We start from the raw sequence: 26183 nt of genomic DNA, 5'->3' as shown, positions 1-26183 counted from the left end.
TTATATTTTATATTGAATTGTTTTTTTAATGGCTAATGGCGATATTTAGACAGCATGGCAGTGCGTGATTGATAGGACACAGATGAATGATAAAGCAGTAAAATTCTAGAATGCATATTTTACCGGTCCTTTTCGCACCCGTCCCGGTCGCTAGCTGGCCTTACCCTCCCTAAATCTCATTCCCATCTGTTCCCAAACATGAAGATTTTGTTATTTTTGTAACAAATAAACATGTGTTCAGTTATGCCAAGCTCTAGAATATTTTCCTTGGTAGAAATTGTGATTTTTGGGGGGCCTTCAAAATTGTAAGGGGGTCTTGAAGTTAAAAGGATGAGAAATGTAGGGTAAAATAGGGGTATTAATACACTCTTTCTTTTAAATCAAAAACAGTTTTGTCCCTTATACAAGTTGGTATTTTTGTTACTAAATAGTTTTCCTCTTCTAGGTGATCGCATCAGTACCAACACATCAGCTGAAGTGTCTGAAAGAAGCGGGCCATGGGCCGGCTCCAGACGAGATCATGGACGAAGATCTCGCTGAGGATGAGGATGAGATTGATTACGCGGAGAGAGAGCTGAGGCGAGGACAAATCCTCTGGTTCAGAGGACTCAACCGAATTCAGACTCAGGTGACGTTCCTTCACTGTGTCTGTTTCCATCTGGTTTAACATTTCTTTTATATTGTTTCTGACAGATACGGCTGATCCCGCATAAACACACATTGCCTTAAAATATACCAGATGCCTTCTGTGTCACAAATTACCCTTTCTCTTTACTTTTAAACTTATACCTATTTTTCTTTACTTTTTAATATTTTTTTTCTCTCTAAAATCATTTATTTTCTGCTGCTCGATCATTTCTTGTCAGTCTTATGTTTTTTTTTCTCTTCTACCTGCATTTCTGTCTATTATGTCACAGCTTGGTAACTATTATTTTCCTGTTTGAATGTATAAATAGTATCACTGGTCGTATAGACTGGTGCTTAGACTTTCATTTAAGTGTGTTTCTTCAACTGTAGACACTTTGTTTTATAGACGTAATAACCCTTAAAATAATTTTTTTTCAATTTGTTTAATTTGCCTGCTAACAAGCACTCTCCGTGGATAAAAAATGAATCACAGGAAATTCTGTCATTTTTGTAATAATGTACCAAAATAAATGCGGTTTGCATCTTTTTCTGTAAAAAAATAGTGAAAATTACAGTAATTAAATATTTTAAATATTTTATGGATTTTATGGTCATTTCACTGGTGAACTAAAGAAAATGAAAACGTAACATGTGGTTTTTCCCCCAAAAAAAAAACTTGCCAAAAATTCATCATGTAAGCAAAGTGGTTTCCATTACTCCGATTTTATGTGCATTTTGAAGTATCGCGTAAGAAACAAATGAGGGAAACGTCACATTACGAATAAAAATCTCTTAATTCGCAAAAAAGTTTTTTTTTGCTCGTTTAAGGTGGTTTTCGATTTATGCGAAAAAGAGTAAATGTGAATAATTGGAGATGGAAATGTATTTGCCGAATTAAATCTGACGTAGCGAACATAAAACGCACAAGACCGACCGTCTGTTTCTGCTGTCTTTACCATATATGGGGCTCCACATCTTCGCAAAGCCCTTGCCTGGATTAAAAATTCTGCATTTCTTCCTCTGTGCAGAGCATTAAGTTTGGTAATTACCAGTGTTGGGGGTAATGCATTATAAGTAACGCGCATTACGTAATAATATTACTTTTCTTAAGTAACGAGTAAAGTAATGCATTACTTTATAAATGTACACAATAATGTTTGAGTTACTTCTTTAAAAAAGTAATGCGAGTTACTTTCAGTTAAATTAATTCAATTTAAAAATAAAATAATGTACTGAATTAAAATGAACATATTAACGTAGAATGAGTGGGAACTGTTTGAGTCAGAAACGGAGATGGCAGGCCCGAGCTTGAAACTTTTGCGATTATAAAAACACCTGCAAGGCCTGAAAGAGATCAAGCCTCAGCCAAGTAAGAAAAAGTAACACTAAAGTAACTTAAAAGTAACGCCAAAGTAACTTAAAAGTAACGTAAGCATTACTTTCCATGAAAAGTAACTAAATAACTAATTAGTTATTTTTTGGGGGAGTAACTTAATATTGTAATGCATTACTTTTAAAAGTAACTTTTCCCAACACTGGTAATTACAAGCCACACTGCTAGTAGATTTATTACTTACCCAATCTAGTAAATGTATAACTTGCTAATCATATCTAAATGCAGTCCTGTGTCCATTTTCTAAGCGTGCCTTGTTTTATTTACTGTTGGTTACCAAATTCACATTTGTTTGTTTGTTTTTTTCTAAACGATTTGCTTTATATTTGGATGGAACCCCCACTAGTGATTACTACTTTATTCATGTATTTATTTGTTTTATTTCTTTATTTTTGGTTTTTTTTAAGTTAAATGTAGCTTTTTTCAGCCTAGACATCTGGGCTGAGTTTGGACAGATATTAGACGTCTTCCAAAATCTTGCAAAATTGCTTGCTTGGATGTCCTACAATAGTGTGACTTCTTTTAATGTACCCTTCATATAACAAAATTTTATTTTATTTTTTATTATTATTTAATCAGCCTATAAGACCTCCGCAGTTGAAGAAACACCCTGAAACATTAAATGGTTACCCCTAAACACGTCCCAAATCACCTCACCCCTACCAGTGCTAAAGCGCAGCTCATTTGTGAAGCTCATTCGCCTGTCTGTATGATGTCCTTCTCTCTCTCTCCTGCAGATGGAGGTAGTGAGTACCTTCAAGAGAAGTGGTTCGTTTCAGGGCGCAGCGAGACGTCGCTCTTCGGTGCTCAGCCAACTCCATGACGTAACCAATAATTCTACTCCTTCTCACGTAGTTCTCTCCACTGCCAATGCATCTAATGCCCCCGGGAGTGAGTCTTTACGTTCCGTTAACGGCACCTCGTAGAGCCCGTGCACCCAGATGGCTCGCCTATACCCAAACACACATACACACGTGCATTGTTGCCTGCCTTCAAATGCGCCTGGTCTGCTGAATGTTGAGTGTGTGTGTGTGTGTGTGTGTGTGTGTGTGTGTGTGTGTGTGTGAGAGAGAGAGAGAGCAGATAACCATCTCAGCGTCTGCTTCATCTCTACAGTATGTGTGCATTTCAGTTTTTGCTTATATGTTTGTGGCTTTCTTTCTTTCCTCTTTGCTACCTCATAAATGATTTCTTGGTCTTGTTGTTTATTCTGGCTTGGTGCTGCCTATGACGAGGTTTGCTTTCCTTTTCTCGAATCTACCTTTGCTTGATTTGCCAATAATTCGCCTTCAAATTGATGTCGCCATTAAGGGCTACCAGAATTTTCAATCTAAAGAGCCGAACAAGAATTGAAACACACTGGGAAAGTTCACTGGAAAAAAATGACAACATGGGAACAACGTAAAGGTTTATTGTAGTGAATTTAAAGTTGTAAACCTGCGAGTATAAGCCCATTTTGGTTTCGACTGCCACTTTGATATTAGTATTTATTGTGCTAACATTTTTTTTTTCAAGAATAAAAGTTAAAATTAAGCATGTTTTTTGCTCTAACTTTATTTTGTGGGATTTCCTCATTTTCTCTCTTTACAGGTGTCGTGTTTATTTAATCATCCAAATGTCTTAACTCTTGCTCATTTTTAGTTGACCTTTCTTATCTTTTGCTGCTACGGTTTGACAAACAGCTGTAGTGTGGGGCGTCATCTTGAAATTCATTCACACAGACAGTGATTTGTTTATTAGGATAATGCACCAAATTTAACATGAATATTGCCCTCCAGGTGCCAGAAGTGATCTTTCTGTGGGCTAAAGAAACAGCTGCGTCTTAGTGTTTCCAAATCCCTTCAAAGAGACTACAGAGCATTAGCCCAGCTGGAAGCCTCCGGTGCCATCATCACTTCCTCTTCACTGTTAAAGGAATAGATCACCAAAAATTGAATGTCCTGTCATTGTCTACTCGCCCATGTGTCATCCCACACCTGTATTTCGGTTTTGCAGAATCTAAGCAGGGCTGTCAAGCTCCTTAATGTCCATGCAACTTGCACATTGTATTCAAAGTCCTATTCAAAATTGTGATTTGGCTCTAGTCATACATGAAAATCAAAATCAATGGGACGGTACCATTTTAAAAGGTTCTAATCATTTAGGTACAGATATGAACCTTTGAGGTACTAATATGCACTTATAAAGTACAAAAGTGTACTTTTTGAAAAGGTACTGTCCCAATGGCAGCTTTTGTATTTTTTATTCTAAGGCCTAGTCCACACGGACACTGATATTTTTATAACCGGAGTTTTTCCTCCTGCGTTTAAAAAAAAAAATCCCCTTCACACATGCTCGGTTTAAAAGAATTCTCCGCCTACATGAACACGCAAAAACACATCACGCGCTGTCAAGAGCATGCCACACCAGCAGGCGGTGATATAACTCAAATCGTAAAGCCACCTTGGCCAATTAAAAGCCTCACAAAAGTGACGTCGCAAGGCAAAAACCTTTTACCAGTTTTACTGTCTAAACAACAACACTGCAAGAGGTGTTTCTTAAAATACTCGCATTTGAAGGGGTTTTCCAAAATGTTCGGTATCACATTGCAAAAACTTATTTTTAAGAAAAAAATTCTTATTATTTTTGTCTTGTTTTTAGTAAAAATATCTAAAAATTCTTAAATTAAGATGCTTTTTCTTGATGAGCAAAACGACCCAAGAAAATAAGTCTAGTTTTTAATTTGATATTTTTGGTCTAAAAACTAGACTTATTTTCTTGGGTGGTTTTGCTCATCAAGAAAAAGCATCTTAGCTTAAGATTTTTAAGATAGTATTTTTGTCTTGTTTTCATTAAAAATAAGACAAACACTGCAAAAAGTTATTTTCAAGAAAAAAGTTCTTAGTATTTTTGTCTTGTTTTCAGTACAAATATCTAAAAATTCTTAAATTAAGATGCTTTATCTTGATGAGCAAAACGACCCAAGAAATAAGTCTAGTTTTTAGACCAAAAATATCAAATTTAAGTGATTTTGTGCATAAAACAAGCAAAAAAATCTGCCAATGGGCTAAGCAAAAAATTCTTGAACATTTTTCTTAAACATTAATTTCAAGAAAAATTGGCAGATTTTTTTGTTTGTTTTATGGACAAAATTACTTAGTTTTTACACCAAAAATATCAAATTTATGTATTTTCTTGGGTCGTTTTACTCATCAAGAAAAATTTAAATCTTAATTTAAGAATTTTTTGATATTTTTACTGAAAACAAGACAAAAATATTAAGATTTTTTTCTTGAAAATCATTTTTTTTTACAGTGAAAATACTAAGAATATTTATTTCTTGAAAATAATTTTTTTGCAGTGCAGTAATGTCATACTGCGTTTCTGTGTGGACGAACGGCCGAACCACGTAAAAAAAGTCACGGTTATAAAAATACCCGTGTCCGTGTGGAAAAAGCCTAAGCACGCATACGACACCTGTAGTGCAGGGTTAGACGTCAGTATCATCAAACATCATTGGTTCTTGTATGTCATGTGACATCATCAATCTTAAATGAATGATTTGGGAGTGAAGGCATTTGGTCTACATCTTACAATAAAACAAACAAATCATATGGTGGTGGTACTGAAAAATAAGAAAATGTGGGATTGGAACGGCATGAGGGTGAGTAAATATTGACAAGATGTTTATACTTGGATGAACTATTCCTTTAGTTGCTTTAATTTATTAAATATTTATAAAAAAAATGAAAGTATAAGTTTCCCTTCTTGTTTTTCTTAATAAAGGTTTTTAGTTTTTTGTCTTGTCCTGACTCGCATGTTTATATCTTTTCTGTTTACTTGATTTTGTTCGTCTTTGTTTCCATTTGTCTTGTAGCATTTTGTGCTACTGTATTTTATCAGATCAGGAAAAGATCCAGCTATATGTTTTTTGCATACTGCACATCAGTAAGGCTTACCAATTAATGTAGCGAGCGATACCTGTGATATTGCACAGGGAAGGAAAGAGGGAGTTGCTTCTCAAAAGCTTCTTTTGTGCCTTCATGCGACAACAAAAGAAGAGATTCTGACGGTGACTTTGTCCCGTAGGTTTAGACCTCCATCCATCTAACCTCCGTCTCCACCTCACCTTTTTTCTTGCCTCATGAGGAGTTTCTAATGTGATGTGTTTGGAGCCTAGCCATTCAAACACAATCAATTTTCTGTTTTTCCATCCAGTGCCTGAATTATAAAAGACTGGCCAATTTTGTTTTATACATATTTATCTTTAATATTGCATTCTGGGCCTTATACTCGAATGTTTACAACATCAGTCCTGTGTATTAAAGACAACGGCTTTAAATTCAGCAGTGAGCACCAAAAATGGCTCTTTTTTGGAAAAACAAAGCAACAAAAGTGCTTGAACTGTTGTGTCCATGTTGTGTCCAAGTCTCTCTTCCCTCTGTCAATCACTTGCTTTGTGGTCATTTCTGGGCGTGGTTTGGCTATGCATGTAAAATGCAAAGGGTAGAAAAACTCACTGTCCAATGAATGTGCATGGTCACACACACACACCAAGTTTCTTTTTGGGAAGATGCATTTTCACCATGGCCACTGTTTAATCACGACCCGATCAAGGATGCCAGAAACGGAATATGGACCGATTTGATCAACGTTTCTACAAATGCTTTTATTTTATTGAATGTACTTGCATGCCGTGCATGAAGGGAAAGAGCAAAGTTGAATTATTGTGCATGGTTGCATGGGAGAAATATCCCATTAAATGTGTTCATACTTTTGAGGGCATTAAGGTTTTTCCAGAATCCAAAACCGGATTAAGTTTAGAAATGTCCTCGTGTTAGAATGAGCTAAAGATACTTTAGTTTAAATTATTTTTTCATTGATTTACTGAAAGTCCTATTTATATTGCTCATAAATATACCCTATACATGTAACATAGTCACTGATGATGTCAGAAGAATAAATAATGCTTTCTGTCACTAATTCGATTGGTTTTATTAAGCCTGTTTAATCTGTATTCCAGAGTTTGTCAACACCAACCGTATGTGAATATGCATGTTTTTATTTCTTGTACTGTATGTTTATGTGTCAGTGTAAACTTCACTAATATGTTTATGTTTACTGTGTGTACCGTGTACACTTGGTGTGTGTTTGTATAACATGGTGTTGTTGTGTGCCTTCAAATCATTGGTGTTTATTGTTATCATTGGTGTTTATTGTTGGTTGTTTGTTTGCATGTATTTATTTTTCTTTAAGTGATTCATGGATTTTAAACACCTGCTATTGAACTGGCAACAGTGAAAGTTGTAATTCCGTTATTGAAATTCACAGACAGTCTTCTTTTTTATGCACACCAATCATGCCTTTCTGCTCTTAAAAGCTAATGAGAGTTTTGCCTAACTCAAATATCAATAAAGTGTGCATTGTAAATAATTCACTATATTCAATTAAAGGCAGACGGGGGCTAAGGCTGCTTTGACAGACCACATTCCAAAATTGTGGTTGTGTGGTGGCGTTCCATTATGTTGGAACGATTTGTGTTTCGTCTTGTGCTAGTTTGATTGTATCATTTTCGGGTTTATGAAATTGCCATGCAGATTTTGATTGTAATTACAACTTGGATTTCAATAATTCCGACTTGGCATCATTCTATAGCGGTCTATAGAATGGCTGTGGAAGTTTAATTTAAAGGCCCACTGCACTCAAGGCCTTAATCGATGTGAACGTTCAGTTCTTTCTGGTCAAAAAGAGTCAAAGTGAATCAAAAGAGGGACTAAACATTTCTCCACCTCTTTGTTCCTTTTTGATCCCTCCATTTTCTTCCCTTTGACATCTCCTACCCTGCACCCTTGACGTATAGATCCGGGTGGTGAAAGCTTTCCGTAGTTCCCTCTACGATGGCATCGAGAGGCAGGACTCGCGCAACTCCATTCACGATTTCCAGGCGCACCCAGAATTCATCATCACGGACTCCGTCCACAACATCCCCCTGATCGACGAGACCGATGTGGACGACGCATCCGAGCGCTCCAATCATAACCACGTGCGCGTGGCCCTCCGTCATCCCTCTCCTAACTCGCCGGCTCAGACGCCTCAGAGACCACCACGATCCCGTTACCCGGCTCGCCCGCTGAGACAGCAGAGTTTGCCCGTTACACTCAACTGCAACAACAATGCCGCAGAAAGTCACGTCTATCTCAGCATAAACGACAACGGGGTGCCGTACGTTTCTCCCTGTCCTGCCAGTCCTCTGCATAGCTTGGAGACATGCTTGTAAAGGTCAAAGTTCATAAAACTGGGACTGCCTACCGATTCATTGTACAGTAGTATGGACGAACAAGTGTGAGGACTGGCGGAGAAACGGTTAGGATGTTTCTGTACCTAATCTTCGTTCCTGTATCTATCACAGATTCACAGCTTCAAAATATTTCAGTGGTTATTTTACAGTATCTTGTGTGACCCAAAGACAATCCCTCTCTGCATGAAAGAGACAGATCATGTTCTCATATGTTGCACTTGAAGAAATGTTGGATATACAGTAGGCGTGGACTCTTAACTAAAGACTTTAACCCTAATGAAACTGTACAAATGAATAAGAAAAAAAAAATGTTTATTTGGGGATATCTACATTCGCCTTTTAATTAACAACATTGTTCCAATTATTATAGTGGTTATATTTCTGCTAACATTACAATAATTAATATTACAATTAATATACACCAGTTATGATACTTCATGGTTTAGCTTTATATAACTATGTTTGTATGTATGACGTAAGTCTGTATGTATGTGTATTTGTTTGTTTGTTTGTTTGCTGTTGTTAAAATCCGTGTCTATGTTCTCATTGATTCCACGTGCCCCTTTCTCTGTTTTCCGTGTTAGAGTGTGATCTGTATGTCCAATTAAAAAAAAAAGAAATGAAGTTAAAAAACATATATCAGCAACATAAATAAAATAAAATAACCATTGGAGACAAAATCTTACAATACTGTCTGGAAATTATAGAGCAAATAGGCAATTTGCAAATGTCTTTTTCTCACTTCACTAAAAGATTAGTTATATTGTATGGTACCAAACATATTTCCTGGATAAAATATCCTTTAACTGGTTTTTTAAGCAGATGAGAAAATTAAGGAAATGGCGATAGTGAACTAATTATAAAACAATAGATACATCAGTCACGAGCTGCCATTGCACAATATGCGAAATCCACTTTTACAAGGCGTTTAAAGATATATGAGTGTTGGCAATGTGTGAACACAACCACCCTACAATGAAAATATTCCACCCACTTTTTATAATCCCCGTTAAACTAGAGCAGTCTCATTATATATGCTGTTTTGATCTTGTTGTTAATGTGATGTCACACTAACAGGGCCCCGCCCACAGCAACTGACTGATGGGGTAATTTTACCCAAAAGTTATTCTAAATATGTTTGTTAACACATTTTAGCTCTAATGCGGCTAAATATACTTTTGAACCAGGCTGTATTCACAGGAATCAGATCATTTTTAACTAAAGCAGTAGCTCATTTAGGTGATTCTCGCGAAATTAGACTTATGAGGTGTTAACATTTTGATTAAAAAAAGTAAATGCAAAGTAAGAGTATCAAAATAAGAAGCATACAGTTACAAACATCTTTTAATGTACTATTTTGCACATGATTTCAAATGACATCATACAAACCAATTTTGTTGTTTTTTCCACATTTAAGAGGGGAATTTTCATTACCGCAACGTGTCCATGACTGGATTTGGGTTCTTTGACATTAACATATTTTTATTTTGGTATTTGGTGATCATTGGTAATTGTAGAGACAATAATAAGGAATATAAATGTGTCCAAGACCAATTTTCTCATCCTCCACAACAATTTTCAATCATTGTTTAAGCCCTCAAGGAACTAACATTTTCAAAAAAAAAAAAAAAAATGTAGGAAGGGACATAATTGACTGTGACACTCAAGATGGCTACCAGGTAAGCAGTTCTTATTTTCTCTCTATAAATAAAAGTTGAAATTTGGTCATAGTACCTAGACAACTTTTTAGTTCTCATTACCGAAACATGAGTTTGTAAATGCATATATTTAATGTAATGTCATGTTGCGGTAATGATAATTTTTTATAATGATAATCTAAAAAAATGTAAAAAAAATCTATAAAATATAGTTCAGACCTTAATGTTTTTTTAAAACCCTAAAAAATTGGCTTCAAGGGCTTTAAAAAAAATTGATGCTGGACACCTTCAAAGTCTGGATTTCGTGAGAATCACCCATTTACATTAAAGGTACACACATAAAAACTGCACTTTTTAGCTCCTGCCCAAATAGGGGCATTTGGACATGTGACAAATGATCGGTGGGGTATTTTGAGCTGAAACTTCACAGACACATCCTATGCACACCTGAGACTTATATTGCATCTTGTAAAAATGGGCATAATATTGGCCCTTTAACAATTCTTTAGAATTTTTTTTACATTTAGTACCACCAAATTTTTACATTAAATCAATGGATGGAAAACATTGAGAGAATTGAGAATGCTCCAAAAACATTTTGGGCTTTATTTGAGACATATATTTTATATATAAGCGAAGAATAGGTGTATTAAGTATGTTTTATTCATATGATTTCTTTTATACTTTGATGCAAAATGATCAAATATCTGCATGATTTTTCAACAATATGTCTTTATTGCATTCATTTTTTTCCAGTTTCTACACATTTTCAGTGCTGTCTCAGGAAGAAAAAGACTGAATAGCTCTCAAGTAGGGTAATTTCACATTATTGCACACAAACATGATATGTAATATAGACTTCAAGCAGACAGACCCTGTTTAAACTACTATAAAAGTTTCCATCCAATGTAATTCAAGGGGGAAAAAAGCGTCCACATGTTTAGGTGTCACAGAGGAACATCTGCTAATTAAAAAAGTTAATTAAATAAAAGTAAGTAAAACTCGACAGTACTTTCCTTTTTTTCAACAACCGTTTCTTTATAGTTTTCTGAGTTTATAGAAATGTATATAAAATATTTAGTATAATCATTGTACTTCTAATTTAAATTTTAGACTTTCATTTTCTGGGACTTTTATTTTGATATTGTACCGGTTGTCAGGAAGTACCCGCTTGAAGTAACTGCTGTAAATATTAATGTTTTTTAGAGACATGAATCAACTGTAAGATACTTTTGACTCTCAGGTGAATAATTTCAAACACATGACCACAATTGAATTTTATTTCCTTTATGTTTCGAGTTGTTAGCTGCGTGACGTTGACGTTCTTTCGAAACAGAAAGTGACCAATCTAACGTTAAACCGCATATTAACTTGCTGCAGTTTTTTTTATTGTACCGATGTAACAAATTAAGCATACACGTTTGTAATCCTACAGGTTTGAACCCTCTGCTGGCGACTCAAAGAATATGGTGGAAAATATGGATAACATTGAGGTTTACATCCCCAAGGGGGCGTGTGTCAAAACCATCCCATTTAAATCCCTATCCACCTCGATGGCCAGGAAGATCAGTGTCCATCTACCTCAGAAACGATCTGAAACGTCAGAGAAACAGCCTGTGACGTACATCTCTCCGGTGGAGCTGCGGGAAAAAGCTGCCAGTAGTGAAATGGTTGCACTGGACCAGAGGTCATCAATGACCAAAATCACACCAGGCCAATGTTGGTTACCAGTTGTGAGTTCCAGTGTCGAGGCATATAAGGTTTTAAAAACCATTTTAACAGCACATAAGCCTCGAATACAGTTATCAGGGCCGGAGAATGAAGCTGATAGCAGGGCTTCTTCATTGCAAAAGAATTCATTCATTGTATTTAACAATCAGATCTTCCTTTTTGTAAAGAAGTCACGTGGCAAGCGAGTGAGATCTCAAAACTCTGCCCTACCATCTCAAAGTGCATCTACTGTTCCTACAAGCCAACAAAAGCAGCAAAATTCACCACGTAGCTGTCAGACACAGTCGATAGAAGACAGTTTGCCAAGACCACAACAAAGATTGGTAAGAGATTTAATTTCTTCATTGTGACTTTAAAGGGCATACAGTTCATAGTACTTTTTATCATTTTATTAAGCAGTTATTTTTATATTATCAAATGTGTTTCCAGATCAGGATTTGTTTCAAGCCCAACAACTACTTTACAATTTGACCTCATTGTTTATTTGCATTTATTGATAAATATTCCGGTTTTGCTGGTGTTTACTGGATGTCAGATAGTTGCATCTTTTTTCCAGGATCCATCTCTAACAAGAGAGTCACCTGGCATCAATGTGCAAACATCATCTTTGTTGCAGAAAGACACGGCCGAGCAGCGTTGGACAAGTAGTGAGTGCCAAAAGGTCAGAAACTTTTTTTTGTGATATAACGTTTTCTGCATAAAATCAACCTACATTAATTAAACAACAAACATTGTGTGAAAATATAACCTTTATATCTTTAATATTGACTGAGTAAAGTCATGTAAAAAATTTATATCAGTGTAAAATCAAACAACTTTGATGCTCCTAAACTCATAATTAGATCATGCAGGGTTCCCACGGGTCCTTGAAATCCTTGAAAGTTTGTGAATCTGGGGGAAAAATTCAAGGCCCTAGAAAGTTTTTGAAAACATACATACATGGATACAGGCCATTAAAAGTGCTTGAATTTATTTTATGCTTGAAGTTTTCTGGAAAAAAAATCCATATTATTCTCTGTGTAGTGTAGGATAATATCACACAATTTCTAGCCTTTTAAGCACACATGCTAAACTGTTCGCTTTAAATGCTTATATCTTCTGTATGTGAATGTTGATTCATACGAAAATGTCTTTTTTACATAGTTGTATTTGACACGTGAAAACGTCTCTGGTTATGTATGTAACTGTTGTTCCCTGAGAAGGGAACGAGACGCTGCGTCTCCCTTGCCATACTTCCTGCGTCCCTGTAACGCCGTCTTTGGCAATATTTCAGATATTGATATACTTCCTGGCTCCCGCGTCACCATGTCTTTGTTGTTAAGCCTCACCATTGTTTGAATTTGATTCAGACGCACTTACCCCTGGAGGCGTCCCCAAAGTGTCACCACAGTGACCCAGCGCGAGATCCCTCAAAAAAGGAACTGTAACAATGTATCTTAAAAGGTAACACAATGTAACCTTGCTCTCACTTGAAATGTGTCCCCACATTTAGTCCTTGAATTTGAGGGTATTGGACCTGGAAAGTCCTTGAAAGGTCCTTGAATTTGAAGTTTACCAAGGTGTGGGAACCCTGATTATGAGACTTCAGGCTGGATTACACCGGAAGTGTCATTTGTTTAAATAAAATAAATAATTATCTTTGTACTATATACTGACCATTAGTTTTGCATGTGAATACAGGCTGCTGGGACCACCTCAAGTTCAGCCACCAGCCCACCCAAACCTCCTGAAGATCCAGAGCTTATTCAGAAGGATTTGCAAACATCAAATTCAAAGCCCCACCAGTCTCAAAGTACAACCCACACATCAGCTGAAGTGCCAGAAGAGCCCAAAACAGCAGGTGGAGGTGGAGAGACGGATGAAAATTTAGAGACCGCGGGGTTTCTCCCCAAGGTTGAAAGCTGCCTTACGTTTGACTTCCAGCTGCTGGCTAAAGAGGAGAAAATCAGCAACCTGCGAGCACGACTGAGACAGAAAGAAGCTGCGCTCAGCGTCTTAAAGTCGAGAGATGATATAATGGATGGCTGAGCTAAAGAAGTCTATTTAGGATACTGTTACAGTTATATAAAGGTTCCTCATGTTTTGTTTCATTTAAAGAGTGGAAGGATTTTATAATTGCTTTAACTTTCGTTTGTTAATCTGTTAGTTTAACCTGTACAGACACGTGCAAACAACAACATCCGCGTGTAATTTGAATAATAATACCGGAGGACTGATGTCATTCCTATGGTAATGATTTTAATGAGCTGTCCACCACCTGCCATTGGCATAAGTGCACAAAAACGTTTGCATATCAATGCCAGACACATTTACAAACATATGTGGTTGAATATATTTGATTATGTGCTAATAGCAATGTTGGCAGCACACTAGTCACAACAAGACTGGGCAAAAGCCATTTAGATCAACTTTAACTGGAATTTTCATCTGTATGCATCGCATTCTCTCAATAAAACCAAACGGTACTCAGTTCAAATAAAAAGTCATATAAATAATTTATTTGCTTGATTCTGTTTCTTATCTATCTAAAATATGTAATAATTCAAACTCAAACCAATTTTTCAAGACCCCTGCTCTTGTCAGGGCCCAGTTTATTTTATGGTACACTGCAAAAAATGATTTTCATTAAAACATTTTTTTTGTTTTTTTTTGTCTTGTTTTCAGTAAAAATATCTAAAAATTCTTAAATTAAGATGCTTTTTATTGATCAGCAAAACAACCCAAGAAAGTTAGTCTAGTTTTTAGACCAAAAATATCAAATTTAAGTGATTTTGTGCATAAAACAAGCAAAAAAAGCTGCCAATAGGGTAAGCAAATTTTTCTTGAAATTTTCTTGAATTTAGTGTTTAAGAAAAATGTTCAAGTTTTTTTGCTTACCCCATTGGCAGATTTTTTTTGCTAGTTTTATGCACAAAATCACTTAAATTTGATATTTTTGGTCTAAAAACTAGACTTACTTTCTTGGGTCATTTTGCTCATCAAGAAAAGTCATCTTAATTTAAGAATTTTAGATATTTTTTACTGAAAACAAGACAAAAATACTATAATAATATAGAATTTTTTTCTTGAAAATATTTTGAAGTGTGACCAATTGAATGCACACAAAATTCTTAGTATTTCTGTCTTGTTTTCAGTAAAAATATCTAAAAATTCTTAAATTAAGATTCTTTTTCTTGATGAGCAAAACCACCCAAGAAAATAAGTCTCGTTTGTAGACCAAAAATATCGAATTTAAGTGATTTTGTGCATAAAACAAGCAAAACAAATCTGCCAATGGGGTAAGCAAATTTTTCTTGAATTTTTCTTGAATTTAGTGTTTTAAAAAATGTTCAAATTTTTTTGCTTACCCTATTGGCAGATTTTTTTAGCTTGTTTTATGCACAAAATCACTTAAATTGTATATTTTTGGTCTAAAAACTAGACTTATTTTCTTGGGTTGTTTTGCTCATCAAGAAAAGCATCTTAATTTAAGAATTTTAGATATTTTTTTACTGAAAACAAGACAAAAATACAAATAATTTTTTCTTGAAAATCATTTTTTACAGTGTGACCAATTGAATGCACACAAAATTCTTAGTAATTCTGTCTTGTTTTCAGTAAAAAAAATCTAAAATTCCTAAATTAAGATGTTTTTATTGATCAGCAAAACGACCCAAGAAAATAAGTCTAGTTTTTAGACCAAAAATATCGAATTTAAATGATTTTGTGCATAAAACAAGCAAAACAAATCTGCCAATGGGGTAAGCACATTTTTCTTGAATTTTTCTTGAATTTAGGGTTCTAAAAAATATTACATTTTTTTGCTTACCCCATTGGCAGATTTTTTTGCTTGTTTTATGCACAAAATCACATAAATTTGATATTTTTGGTCTAAAAACTAGACTTATTTTCTTGGTTCGTTTGCTCATCAAGAAAAGCATCTTAATTTAATAATTTTTAGATATTTTTACTGAAAACAAGACAAAACTACTAAGATTTTTTTTCTTAACTAATTTTTTGCAGTGTGTACATCATATCTTAATCCCAATTTTTATAGCCCTTTTTTATAGCTGATTTTTGTACATTGTGCCTCAAGTTTTAATGTACGCAGACATGATTCTGTCTGTTACCGTAACATTTTGTCTTTATTTTATCTCCCAGCCTTTTCTGATTCCTAAGGGATGAAGAATCTCATTGGCCCTTCATCTTTGTTTGTTTTTCTACTTCGCCCCTCTTAACTCATTTATCGTTTCATTCGAAGCCTACACGCTTTAAAATCACCCAGACCGACTTTTCACTGAGATACACTTGTGATAAAAGCTTGCTCGGCTGTCGTCACTCCATAGCGGGACTTCAATGTCATCCTGCAGGGAAATATAAAACCGACCTCATGAGATAATAATGAACATTCATGTAAGTGATCTGATCTCTGTATACTTACTTATACATCTCTCAGTCATGAGAGACAATAATTCAATACAATTCTGCATATTTGTCACTTATGCCAAATATAAGCATTACTGAAGTATGTGACATCATCATATTTGCCAATCAATATACGTCTCAATATCGCCTTAATGCGTCAATTTTTGTTTGTTTGTTTTTAATCACTCATTTTTATGACTTTTCTGTGATGTCTTTGAATGGAGGAAGGTACAGTAGGATGTGGGCCGGGTGTACACCGCTGGCCCTCCCCCCTGCGCTCTTATAAGACCACACTTACTGATGTAAGAACCACAGCAGAGACACCAAACCTGTGGAGGGGGGGCTGAAAATAGACATGCCATCCGACACAATGCCTCCGCACACCAGACACCTACAGACAGCCAGAGGATTCATGTTGAAGGTACGTGCATGGGCTTACCTACCAAAATATACTGTATATAGCGCAGTATATAAGGGAAGTGACGCATGATGGGATGCACCATGCCCATTTATATTATAAGTAAGGGGCAAAGGCCAATTCTTGCAGTTTTTTCTCTGTGCACCCATGCAAGTTTAAGGGGTAAAAACTACTCCACTGATGGCTCCTTATACAGGAAAGTTGTTAAAAATAACTTTCAATTTCGTAACCAAATAACTGGTTTGTAAGGATGAGTCAAACAATCCTTTTGTGACTAACAATTACGGCCTCCAATGCAGGTTTGCATGTTTATAAGCTATTATGATATTATGTGGGCTGTTGTTTGCTTAAGAAATACAGCTCTGCAATGCACAACCCAAATATCCAGAGGTCCAAACGGTTTTACAATTTCTGCCGAGTCAACTGCTTTTTACGTTTCCGAAGGTCTTTAACTAACGTCATTCGGTGGAGTTTGTCAAACAAGTCTGAGTTCTTCACACATGCTGTCAAATCTGTGTTTGGGGAAACAAATGTATTCGGGGAGATTTGGCAAAGAAGTGTTTGTGATAAGATGCAGGTGGCTCAGAGTTTGTATCTGGTGAAACAGGTGTCCAGCTGGAGAAGTGCGTGTATTCTGTACTCCCTGCTCTGCATACTGGCTCTGCAAGAAGGCACGGAGGGTGCCAAAGCACGGTGTGGACGAGAGCTGGTCGCTGACCTGGAGTTGGTGTGTGGAGATCGTGGATTTTACAGAGGTGAGAGTGCAGAAATAAATGTGTGCATGCTTATTGTTGGGGTCAAATTTGTACTCATCGTGTACTGCTGGACTGGGGTCACCGTGATAGTCTTCAAATCTGTAATCTTAACCTCAGCACTAAATCATATTCATAACACGCTGTGTATTAAAAGTGGCCTTGCCCTGCTAAGATACCCACATGGTATTATCATGTCACATTGTTATCACCTCTGTGTTGATTTCAATCTGTTGAATAAACCAATAGCAAACTGTAACGGGGTTGCTGTTGTGGGCGGTCTAAAGTTATATATCTCCTTTGATAATAAAGACTTAATATATAACAAAACAAGTGAATGTTTCGACATGTACTCTTTTGGTAAAACTGATTTGCGGTTGTTGACGTCAACCTTTTCGTTTCTGCTAACCGGGCCTTTTCACATTGTTCCATATCCAAGGCCACTCTCACTCTTTTCTCATTTCTCTTTCTTTCACTCCTTTCTTTAAAGGAACATTTTGACATGGCCTCCAAAAAATTATTGTTCGTCTCTTTTTCACATCGTAAGTGAAAAACTATCAAATGACAAAGTCTTCTTTTTTTTGCTTAGGCAAACCTGGAGGACCCCGTGCCAGTGGTCCCCGCTCTCGTGGGAAAGGCATCGTAGAGCAGTGCTGCGTACGAGGATGTGACCTCCAGCATTTGGAGTCGTACTGTGCCAAACCCCAAAGAGGGCGCCGTCATGCCCCTGCGCTTCTCCAAGAAACTGTGGTGAGACTTTGAAGGGGATATTTAACATGACTTTTTAAAATGTGAAATGAATCTTTGGTGTCCCCAGAGTACGTATGTGAAGTTTTAGCTCAAAATACCATATCGATAATTTATTATAACACATTAAAATTGTCACTTTGTAGGTGTGTGCAAAAATTAGCAGTTTTTGGGTGTGTCATTTAACATGCAAATGAGCTGATCTCTGTACTAAATGGCAGTGGCGTGATTGATTAGTGCAGATTAAAGGGCGGTATTTTCCCCTTCTGACATCACAAGGGGCAGCCAAATTTTAATGACCTACTTTTTCACATGCTTGTGGAGAATGGTTTACCAAGACTAAGTTACTGGGTTGATCTTTTTCACAATTTATAGGTTTATAAAAGCACTGGGGACCCAATTATAGCACTTAAAGCAACACTATGTAGTTTCCATGTAAAAATGACTTACAGCTCCCCCATGTGGTTGAAAAGCGCAACAGTGCCTGGTCTCAGACACTCTTCTGCAGGCAGGGGGAGGGGCGGGGCTGTGTGCTCCACCCTCCACCGCCACTTTCAGAGTGTGCTTGTAGCAGCTAGGAGGCTGCTCAGGTTGCAGCAACAGTACAATTTGTCCAGTTTAAAGTTGTTCTATCACTGAAATAATTTTAGAGACATTATTCAAAGGTGAAAAAACTACATAGTGTTGCTTTAAGTATGGAAAAGTATGCCCCCTTTAACTCAGTAGACTGATTTATAGAGTCATTTATGCATTTGGCAGACGCTTTTATCCGAAGTGACTTACAGTGCATTTAGGGTATTCATGTTTTATCAGTATCTGTGTTCCCTGGGAATCAAACCCATGACCTTTTGTGCTACTAACACAATGCTCCATTAGTTTAGCTATGGTACATTCAATTGATTTTACACTGGTAAAGCTTACACTCTCAGAAAAAGGTATAAATGTTGTCAAAAACTACACTTTTGGTATCTTAGAGGTACATATTGTACTGGTACTTTATAGGTACATATATGTACCAAAACAGTATATATTAGGACCTTTTTCAAAGGTACCGTACCACTACTTTTGTACCTTTTTTTGTTGTTGAGGGTTTTAGGTTAAAGGAATAGTCTACTCATTTTCAATATTAAAATATGTTATTACCTTAACTAAGAACTGTTGAATCATCCCTCTGTCATCTGTGTGTGTGCACGTAAGCGCTGGAGCGCGCTGCGACGCTACGATAGCATTTAGCTTAGCCCCATTCATTCAATGGTACCATTTAGAGATAAAGTTAGAAGTGACCAAACACATCAACGTTTTTCCTATTTAAGACGAGTAGTTATACGAGCAAGTTTGGTGGTACAAAATAAAACATAGCGCTTTTCTAAGCGGATTTAAAAGAGTAACTATATTTTATGGCGTAATAGCACTTTTGGGAGTACTTCGACTCGGCGCAGTAACACCCTCCCTCTCCCATTATGAGAGGGAGAAGGGGAGCGGACTTTTCAGGCGAGTCGAAGTACTCCCAAAAGTGCTATTATGCCATACAATATAGTTCCTCTTTTAAATCCGCTTAGAAAAGCGCTACGTTTTATTTTGTACCACCAAACTTGCTCGTATAACTACTCGTCTTAAATAGGAAAAACGTTGATGTGTTTGTCACTTCTGACTTTATCTCTAAATGGTACCATTGAATGAATGGGGCTAAGCTAAATGCTATCGTAGCGTCGCAGCGCGCTCCAGCGCTTACGTGCACACACACACAGATGACAGAGGGATGATTCAACAGTTCTTAGTTAAGGTAATAACATATTTTAATATTGAAAATGAGTAGACTATTCCTTTAAGCTGCAATAAAAATGATCATTTTCACCTTTTATTGGTCGGGACAAAAGATAGTCCCACTCCAAATTCACATCATTGTCATTCACTGCAAAAAATTACTTTCTTACTTAGTATTTATTTTCAATTTCCTTTTTTCTTAAACACTTATGTACCCCATTGGCAGATAAGTTTGCTTGTTTTAAGCACAAATTCACTTAAATTTTATATTTTTTGTCAAAAAACTAGACTTATTTTCTTAGGTCATTTTGCGCATCAAGAAAATACATCTTTATTGAATAATTTTTAGATATTTCTACTGAAAACAAGACAAAAATACTAAGTAAAAAAGTAATTATGATTTTTAAGAAATAAAATTCTTAGTATTTTTGTTTTGTTTTCAGTAAAAATATAAACAAATTCTTATATAAAGATGCTTTTTCTTGATGAGTAAAACAACCGAAGAAAATAAGTCTAGTTTTTAGGCCAAAAATATTTTTTTAAATGTAAGTGATTTTGTGCATAAAGCAAGCAAAAAAAATCTGCCAATGGTGTAAGCTAAAAATTCTTGAAAATTTTTCTTAAACACTAAATTGCAGAAAAGTTTTTTGCTTGTTTTATGTACAAAATCGCTTAAATTTAATATTTTTGGCCTAAAAACTAGACTTATTTTCTTGGGTCGTTTTGCTCATCAAGAAAAAGCATCTTAATTTAAGGATTTTTAGATATTTGTACTGAAAACAAGACAAAAGTACAGTCATTTTTTTTCTTGAAAATCATTTTTTTCCAGTATACAGTATGTAAAGATGCTCAAACAGAGCAAAACCCTGCCTGTGACCCTGCCTGTGAAAACCAGCTAAAGTATTTTTTCATAATCAAAATGTAAAAATATTCAGTGAAAATATAATCTTGATATCTTTAATCTTGGCTGAGTAAGATCATATCAGAGATCGAAATTGAAAAAAAAACCTTTGATGCTCGTTATCTCATAATTCAATTATTTCCCCTTGATTTCACAGGCAGGGTCTCATTTTTCATTTTATGAGCCCCACATAGTCATAATGTTTACATTATTTGAAGGAATCAACCTTCAAATAGCGTTCTTATAGCTGTCTCTGAATGTTAAACACAGATAACTACTTGGAGGCCTCAATAGCTATTTTAATAGATAGCATTAGTAACTAAAACTTGTCAACTTTGAAAATAGTGGCATCAAAATAACAAATTATCGAAATTCTATGTTGCAGGAAGAGCAGTTCTGGCGGGTGTTTCAAAGACGACACCAACAGCTTGCTGAGATGAACAGGGACGGGAAAGCCACATCTGAAAGACTCAGAGAGCGAGCGCTCCACCAATGGAACTTCAGTGGTCCGGTTTTACTAAATTCAGACACCAAGACACCCAACCGACCACCCTCTGCTCGCCATCATCTTTCCACTGACCGAATGACATCCATAGTTATGTTTATCCCCCAGATTGGAGAGTCATAGCTCTTTTTGGATCTGGACTTGACATCTAACAAATGACTTTACTGTCCTTGCAGAAGTATGAACTGATTTGTAAGTTGACAAGATGAAAGAAACCTGCTGTATTACAACCGATGGAAGAACAATAATGCAAGTACACACAAGTACACTGACTGAAATGCACTTGTGCAATATAGTCTGACTGGCTACACAGTTGTATTAGTTGCCATATTGAATGCAATTTAAATTGTGTTTCTAATTTCCAAAGACTTTTGTTCTTGAATGTACACTATTTGAATCTACACTTGTACTACACTTATAAACCTGACCCAGATAGCAGATGACACCGGGCCGGATCTGCACCGGAGCTGCTGACTCTGACGCAAATCTGGCCTAGAGTCATCTGTTGTCTGGGGAAAGACTGAAAATATGGGATCACTGAAGGCTAAGTTATTTTCTATGTTATGTGTTTAAATGTGTTTTGTAAAAAGTATATTGCTTTAAATATTTTCTTACTTTTTTGACTTTTGGGTTTCATTTATATTCAGGTTTTATATATGAATTAGTTTGAGCTTTCTGATTCTTACAATGGAAATCTATGCAGCTTTATTTTTACCAATGCCATGCATTTGCATTTTTCCCCAAATTTCCTTTAATTTTATAAGACACTTTAGGCAAGTGAGATATTTTAGATATTGTAAGAAATGTGCATGTTTCTAAGAAGCTCTGATAGTTGCAATGACCTCTAAAGAAAAAACACTAGCGTGTTTACAATGAATAAATAATATCTCTACAGCCTTGGTGTGTTATCGCTGTCTAAACATCGAATCATTTTCTTTTTGGTATGTAGTGCATAGGTGAGGATTGATGTTATGACTTGGATTTTCTTCAGTTATTGCTTTTACTGAGAACACAAATCTGAAACATTTTCTGCATTGCTGAACATCAAAGAAGTAAAAGCCTGTAAATGTTTAAATACCACAGATTTTCTAGTATCACTAGAGGCATTGGTAACATTTTTTACATTTTATTTATAACAAACTGGTGCAGATATAATGTACATGGCCTATTTTTTGTTTAACAAATTTCTAAGATACTCAAACTAAACAATTTTCATTAAGAAAGAGAATCATAAAATTGAACTTATTTAAAATAGTTAATATGTTTATGAGATTTTGGGGTGCAATTTGTTAGAATAACAGGATTATTATTTTTTATTTTTTGGCATATTTAGACTCATCACATTCACAAACTAGGTTGAAAGCTTTATTAATCCAATTGCAGCAGTTAAGTTAAAAGTAAAAATGTCAAGCTGCTGTTTACATAAAACTATCAAATGAAGACTGGGAATACACTGCAAAAAATGACTTTCTTACTTAATATTTTTGTCTTGTTTTCAGTAGAAATATCAAAAAATTCTTAAATTAAGATGTATTTTCTTGATGAGCAAAATGATCATAGAAAATAAGTCTAGTTTTAAGACAAAAATATCAAATTTTAGTGAATTTGTGCTTAAAACAAGCATAATTAATTGCCAATGGGGTGAGAAGCAAAATTTTCTCTTAAGCACAAATTCACTTAAATTGTTTATTTTTTTTTGTCTACAAATTAGACTTATTTTCTTAGGTCATTTTGCTTATCAAGAAAATACATCTTAATTTAAGAATGTTTTGATATTTCTACTGAAAACAAGACAAAAATACTAGTAACAAAGTCATTTTTTGCAGTGTAGAGCTTATTTTTATTTAAGGCATTGGTCCATAAAAGTTGAACAGTTGATGTGCAAAAAAAAGGCATGAGATACAAGAAGAAAGTAAATAATGACCAATGTCTTATTTCTGAATTATTTCTACCATGGAGCAATTCCATCATTATGGATATGAAATATAATGAAGTAGTCATGAAATATAAATTCCCAGAAAATGAATTTATTACCAATATATTAAACCACCCGTTTATTCCCTTGTTGATAGTGTAATGAATGTGACAAAAAGGACACGCAATTTTGGGAGACTTTGTAGGAACTCTGTGGATTAAAATGTATAAACCAAAAGCAATTATACTCAACAAATGGAGACGGTAGGTCTCTTCAAAGAACAAATAATATTTTTTATTTAAAGTTTTGTATGTGCCTTTTTTGAGAAAGAAAGAACATTATGTGACATTTCTGCACACACCTAACTATGCAACATCATTTAAAAAAATGCTTTAAAAACTTAACGGAGACGTGCAAATGTATTTAAACCACCACATATCGTCGCTGTCTTTCCGAAAGCCTGTATGTCCAAATTCACTCTTTTTCAAGAAACAGAATAAACACTGTATTTTTTTAAATGATTATACACACTGTGTTGTCTAAGTTGACAAGCACTTTTAATACTCTTTATTGATGGAATGTTTGCAAATCCCACTGACAAACGGATTTAAAAGAGGAACTATATTGTATGGCGGAACAGCGCTTTTGGGAGTACTTCAACTCGGCGCAGTAACACTCTCCCTCTCCCATTATGAGAGGGAGAAGGGGAGCGGATTTTTCAGGCGAGTTGAAGTACTCCCAAAAGTGCTGTTCCGCCATACAATATAGTTCCTCTTTTAAATCCGCTTAGAAAAGCGCTACGTTTTATTTTGTACCACCAAACTTGCTCGTATAACTACTCGTCTTAAATAGGAAAAACGTTGATGTGTTTGGTCACTTCTAACTTTATCTCTGAGTGGTACCATTGAATGAATGTGGCTAAGCTAAATGCTATCGAAGTGTCGCAGCGCGCCCCAGCGCTTACGTGCACGCACTAAGTAATAGAGGGATGTATCTACTCTTCTTAGTTAAGGTAATAACATATTTTAATATTGAAAATGAGTAGACTATTCCTTTAAGCCAGGACTAGGCCTCAGTTTAATTAGAAAATATAACTAGTGTTAACAAACATGCCTTACTATAAACATTACTGGCATGCATTTTAGGGCAAAACAAAGGGCACTGATGTACTTTAAGATATTTCAGTGCAAGTTGTTTTCAGTTTTGACAGCTTTTACATGTATTTTATTGTATTCTAATCCCTGTTCGGGAAAGCGCCGCAAAGAGTGACCAATAATGAGTTATGACAACAAAAAAATTCACAAAATATGGAGATACAAGATTTCATAAGGACAGCGATGATATTTACATCTGAGATATAATGGTTGAAATTGCATTGAATTGGCCACATGTTAAATGGTCTGCTACAATGTGTCACTTTCATCCATCTACAGAGTAATAATTTAGGAACATTTAAGTTTACATTCAAATGCATATTATTATAAAAAATATGAAAATGGAAATGTGGTTTCAAACCAAATCAAATCAACAAATTCTCCATGCAAAACGATTACAGTTTTACTTCCTGCGTCATCAATTTAGTTTGTAAAATAAATGTAGCAACACAAGAAGCTTCATGTAAATTTATCAATATATTTTTTTAGCACAAAATTACAGATTACAAAGTAATATCAACCGCATTACACATCTTAGTACAGTAGATATACAGTATCAGAATTAGGCCTACTTATGTTGCGTGTTGCCCAAAGAAAAGCTTCTTTATTCTCTCTCTCTCTCTCTCTCTGCCCTTGAGCTCTGATAAGAGGACGACCATGAAAATCTGGAGTTTTGCAGGTGACCAAACTTCAGCCTTGCAAGACACAGCACAGCAAAACACACACATAGAGGTCATGGCACTGCTTTACTGTAACTATTGCCTTCAAATGACTAAATCAAGTTGGATATGCATGTGTATTATAATATAAGCAAATAAATCTTCATTTAGGCATCAACACACCACTTAAACAACCCTGCTAAAAAAAACTAAAGAAATCATCACAGAAAGTTGAACTGATTTAATGGTTATAGAGGAAATTTGTGTTGTAATGGATCTTAAACATAATCAATATTAAAGATATCAAGGTTGTATTTTCACAAAATGTATTTATATTATGTAGGATGGTTTTGTGTAGAAAACAGTAAATCACGAAAATTACTTATAAGCTGGGTTTCCACGGGCAGGGTCACATATACAGAAGCATGTAAACAAATGTGTCTTGCAATCCTTCACCATATTTGCAAATCAGCATCACGTTTCACAGGTGAGAGTTTTTAGTTACAAACTTACAGCTGCTTCGGTCTCAGATAAGAATTTCTGTCCATATCACAACTGAATTTTTCCTTCTGCGTCAAAGTCAGATAAAACCCGCTCACTCCCCTATGTTGGAGATGCACCAAAACACAGGATAAACATGCCCTTTTAGCTCAGGATAAAAAGGTGGGCAACATTGTCTATTTTGCCCAACAAAGCTGCAGTCTGTGGGTCACTCAGTCGATTTTGTGCTCTACGTTGCCAAATAACTTTTTATAAGTAACTTTGTATTAACCAACCAATAGAGCTAAAAAAACAGCATTATTTATTATCTGTGAATGGTACTCTAAATATTTACTAGTTTTAGAAAAACATACTTAAGAAATCATTTATTACAGTAAGTACTCTTTGGGGGAACACTTGAGAGGCAGATACTGGGACACATGCAACCCGCGGTGGATTTTTATCAAAGTCATCTGTGACATTTCCATTAATTAGCATATTAATAATCTATTCATATTCAAAACCCACAGAGAAAAACAAGCCAAAACAACTACATAGTACTGACTAGGCCTGAGAAATCTTGACTTTGTGAGTAGAAAACTAAAGAAAAATAACACATTTTGTAGGCCAAGGGTTTTCAAACGATGAGTCGGGACGTGGTCACACACTTGTGGGTTACACGGTGAGATAAGGGGGATCACTTTAGTCGCTTGGGTGTTGCGGTAAATGACACAAAAACCAGTTCAGTCAAACTAATGACAATGATTGTGTTATGATATACCATATGGTATTTTCATA

General features: G+C 35.5%; 3 protein-coding genes across 9 annotated transcripts in view; all 3 read left to right on the top strand.

The window, feature by feature from the left end:
* atp2b3a (ATPase plasma membrane Ca2+ transporting 3a) overlaps positions 1–8847 on the top strand; it is a 35502-nt gene extending 26655 nt beyond the window's left edge. For 2 of the 6 annotated variants that reach the window (XM_065248412.1, XM_065248411.1), the window contains 3 exons: positions 446–628; positions 2758–2844; positions 7860–8847. In XM_065248412.1, coding sequence (XP_065104484.1) covers positions 446–628; positions 2758–2844; positions 7860–8276 — 687 coding nt within the window. In that variant the 3' untranslated portion in view covers positions 8277–8847. Of the gene's footprint in view, positions 1–445; positions 629–2757; positions 2912–7859 lie in introns of all 6 variants that reach the window. The other 4 variants (XM_065248416.1, XM_065248415.1, XM_065248414.1 and 1 more) reach the window with 2 other exon arrangements.
* A 2240-nt stretch (positions 8848–11087) lies between these two features.
* LOC135730463 (uncharacterized) lies at positions 11088–14175 on the top strand. Its single transcript, XM_065248417.2, has 4 exons — positions 11088–11198; positions 11391–12009; positions 12243–12347; positions 13367–14175. Exons 2-4 carry the CDS (start codon positions 11422–11424, stop codon positions 13712–13714), a joined length of 1041 nt encoding a protein of 346 aa, XP_065104489.1. The 5' UTR covers positions 11088–11198; positions 11391–11421; the 3' UTR covers positions 13715–14175.
* A 1486-nt stretch (positions 14176–15661) lies between these two features.
* Positions 15662–21991, top strand: igf3 (insulin-like growth factor 3). Of its 2 annotated transcripts, XM_065247890.1 has the most exons (5): positions 15662–16078; positions 16315–16511; positions 17116–17263; positions 17850–18010; positions 21058–21991. In XM_065247890.1, exons 2-5 carry the CDS (start codon positions 16446–16448, stop codon positions 21298–21300), a joined length of 618 nt encoding a protein of 205 aa, XP_065103962.1. In that variant the 5' UTR covers positions 15662–16078; positions 16315–16445; the 3' UTR covers positions 21301–21991. The 2 variants fall into 2 exon arrangements, with proteins under 2 accessions (XP_065103962.1, XP_065103961.1); XM_065247889.1 differs by having other exon boundaries at positions 15662–16511.
* The last annotated feature ends 4192 nt before the right edge of the window (positions 21992–26183 follow it).

The sequence above is a fragment of the Paramisgurnus dabryanus genome, chromosome 11, assembly GCF_030506205.2.
Source record: "Paramisgurnus dabryanus chromosome 11, PD_genome_1.1, whole genome shotgun sequence".
NCBI lineage: Eukaryota > Metazoa > Chordata > Actinopteri > Cypriniformes > Cobitidae > Paramisgurnus > Paramisgurnus dabryanus.
This window is presented reverse-complemented; position numbering and strand designations above follow the sequence as displayed.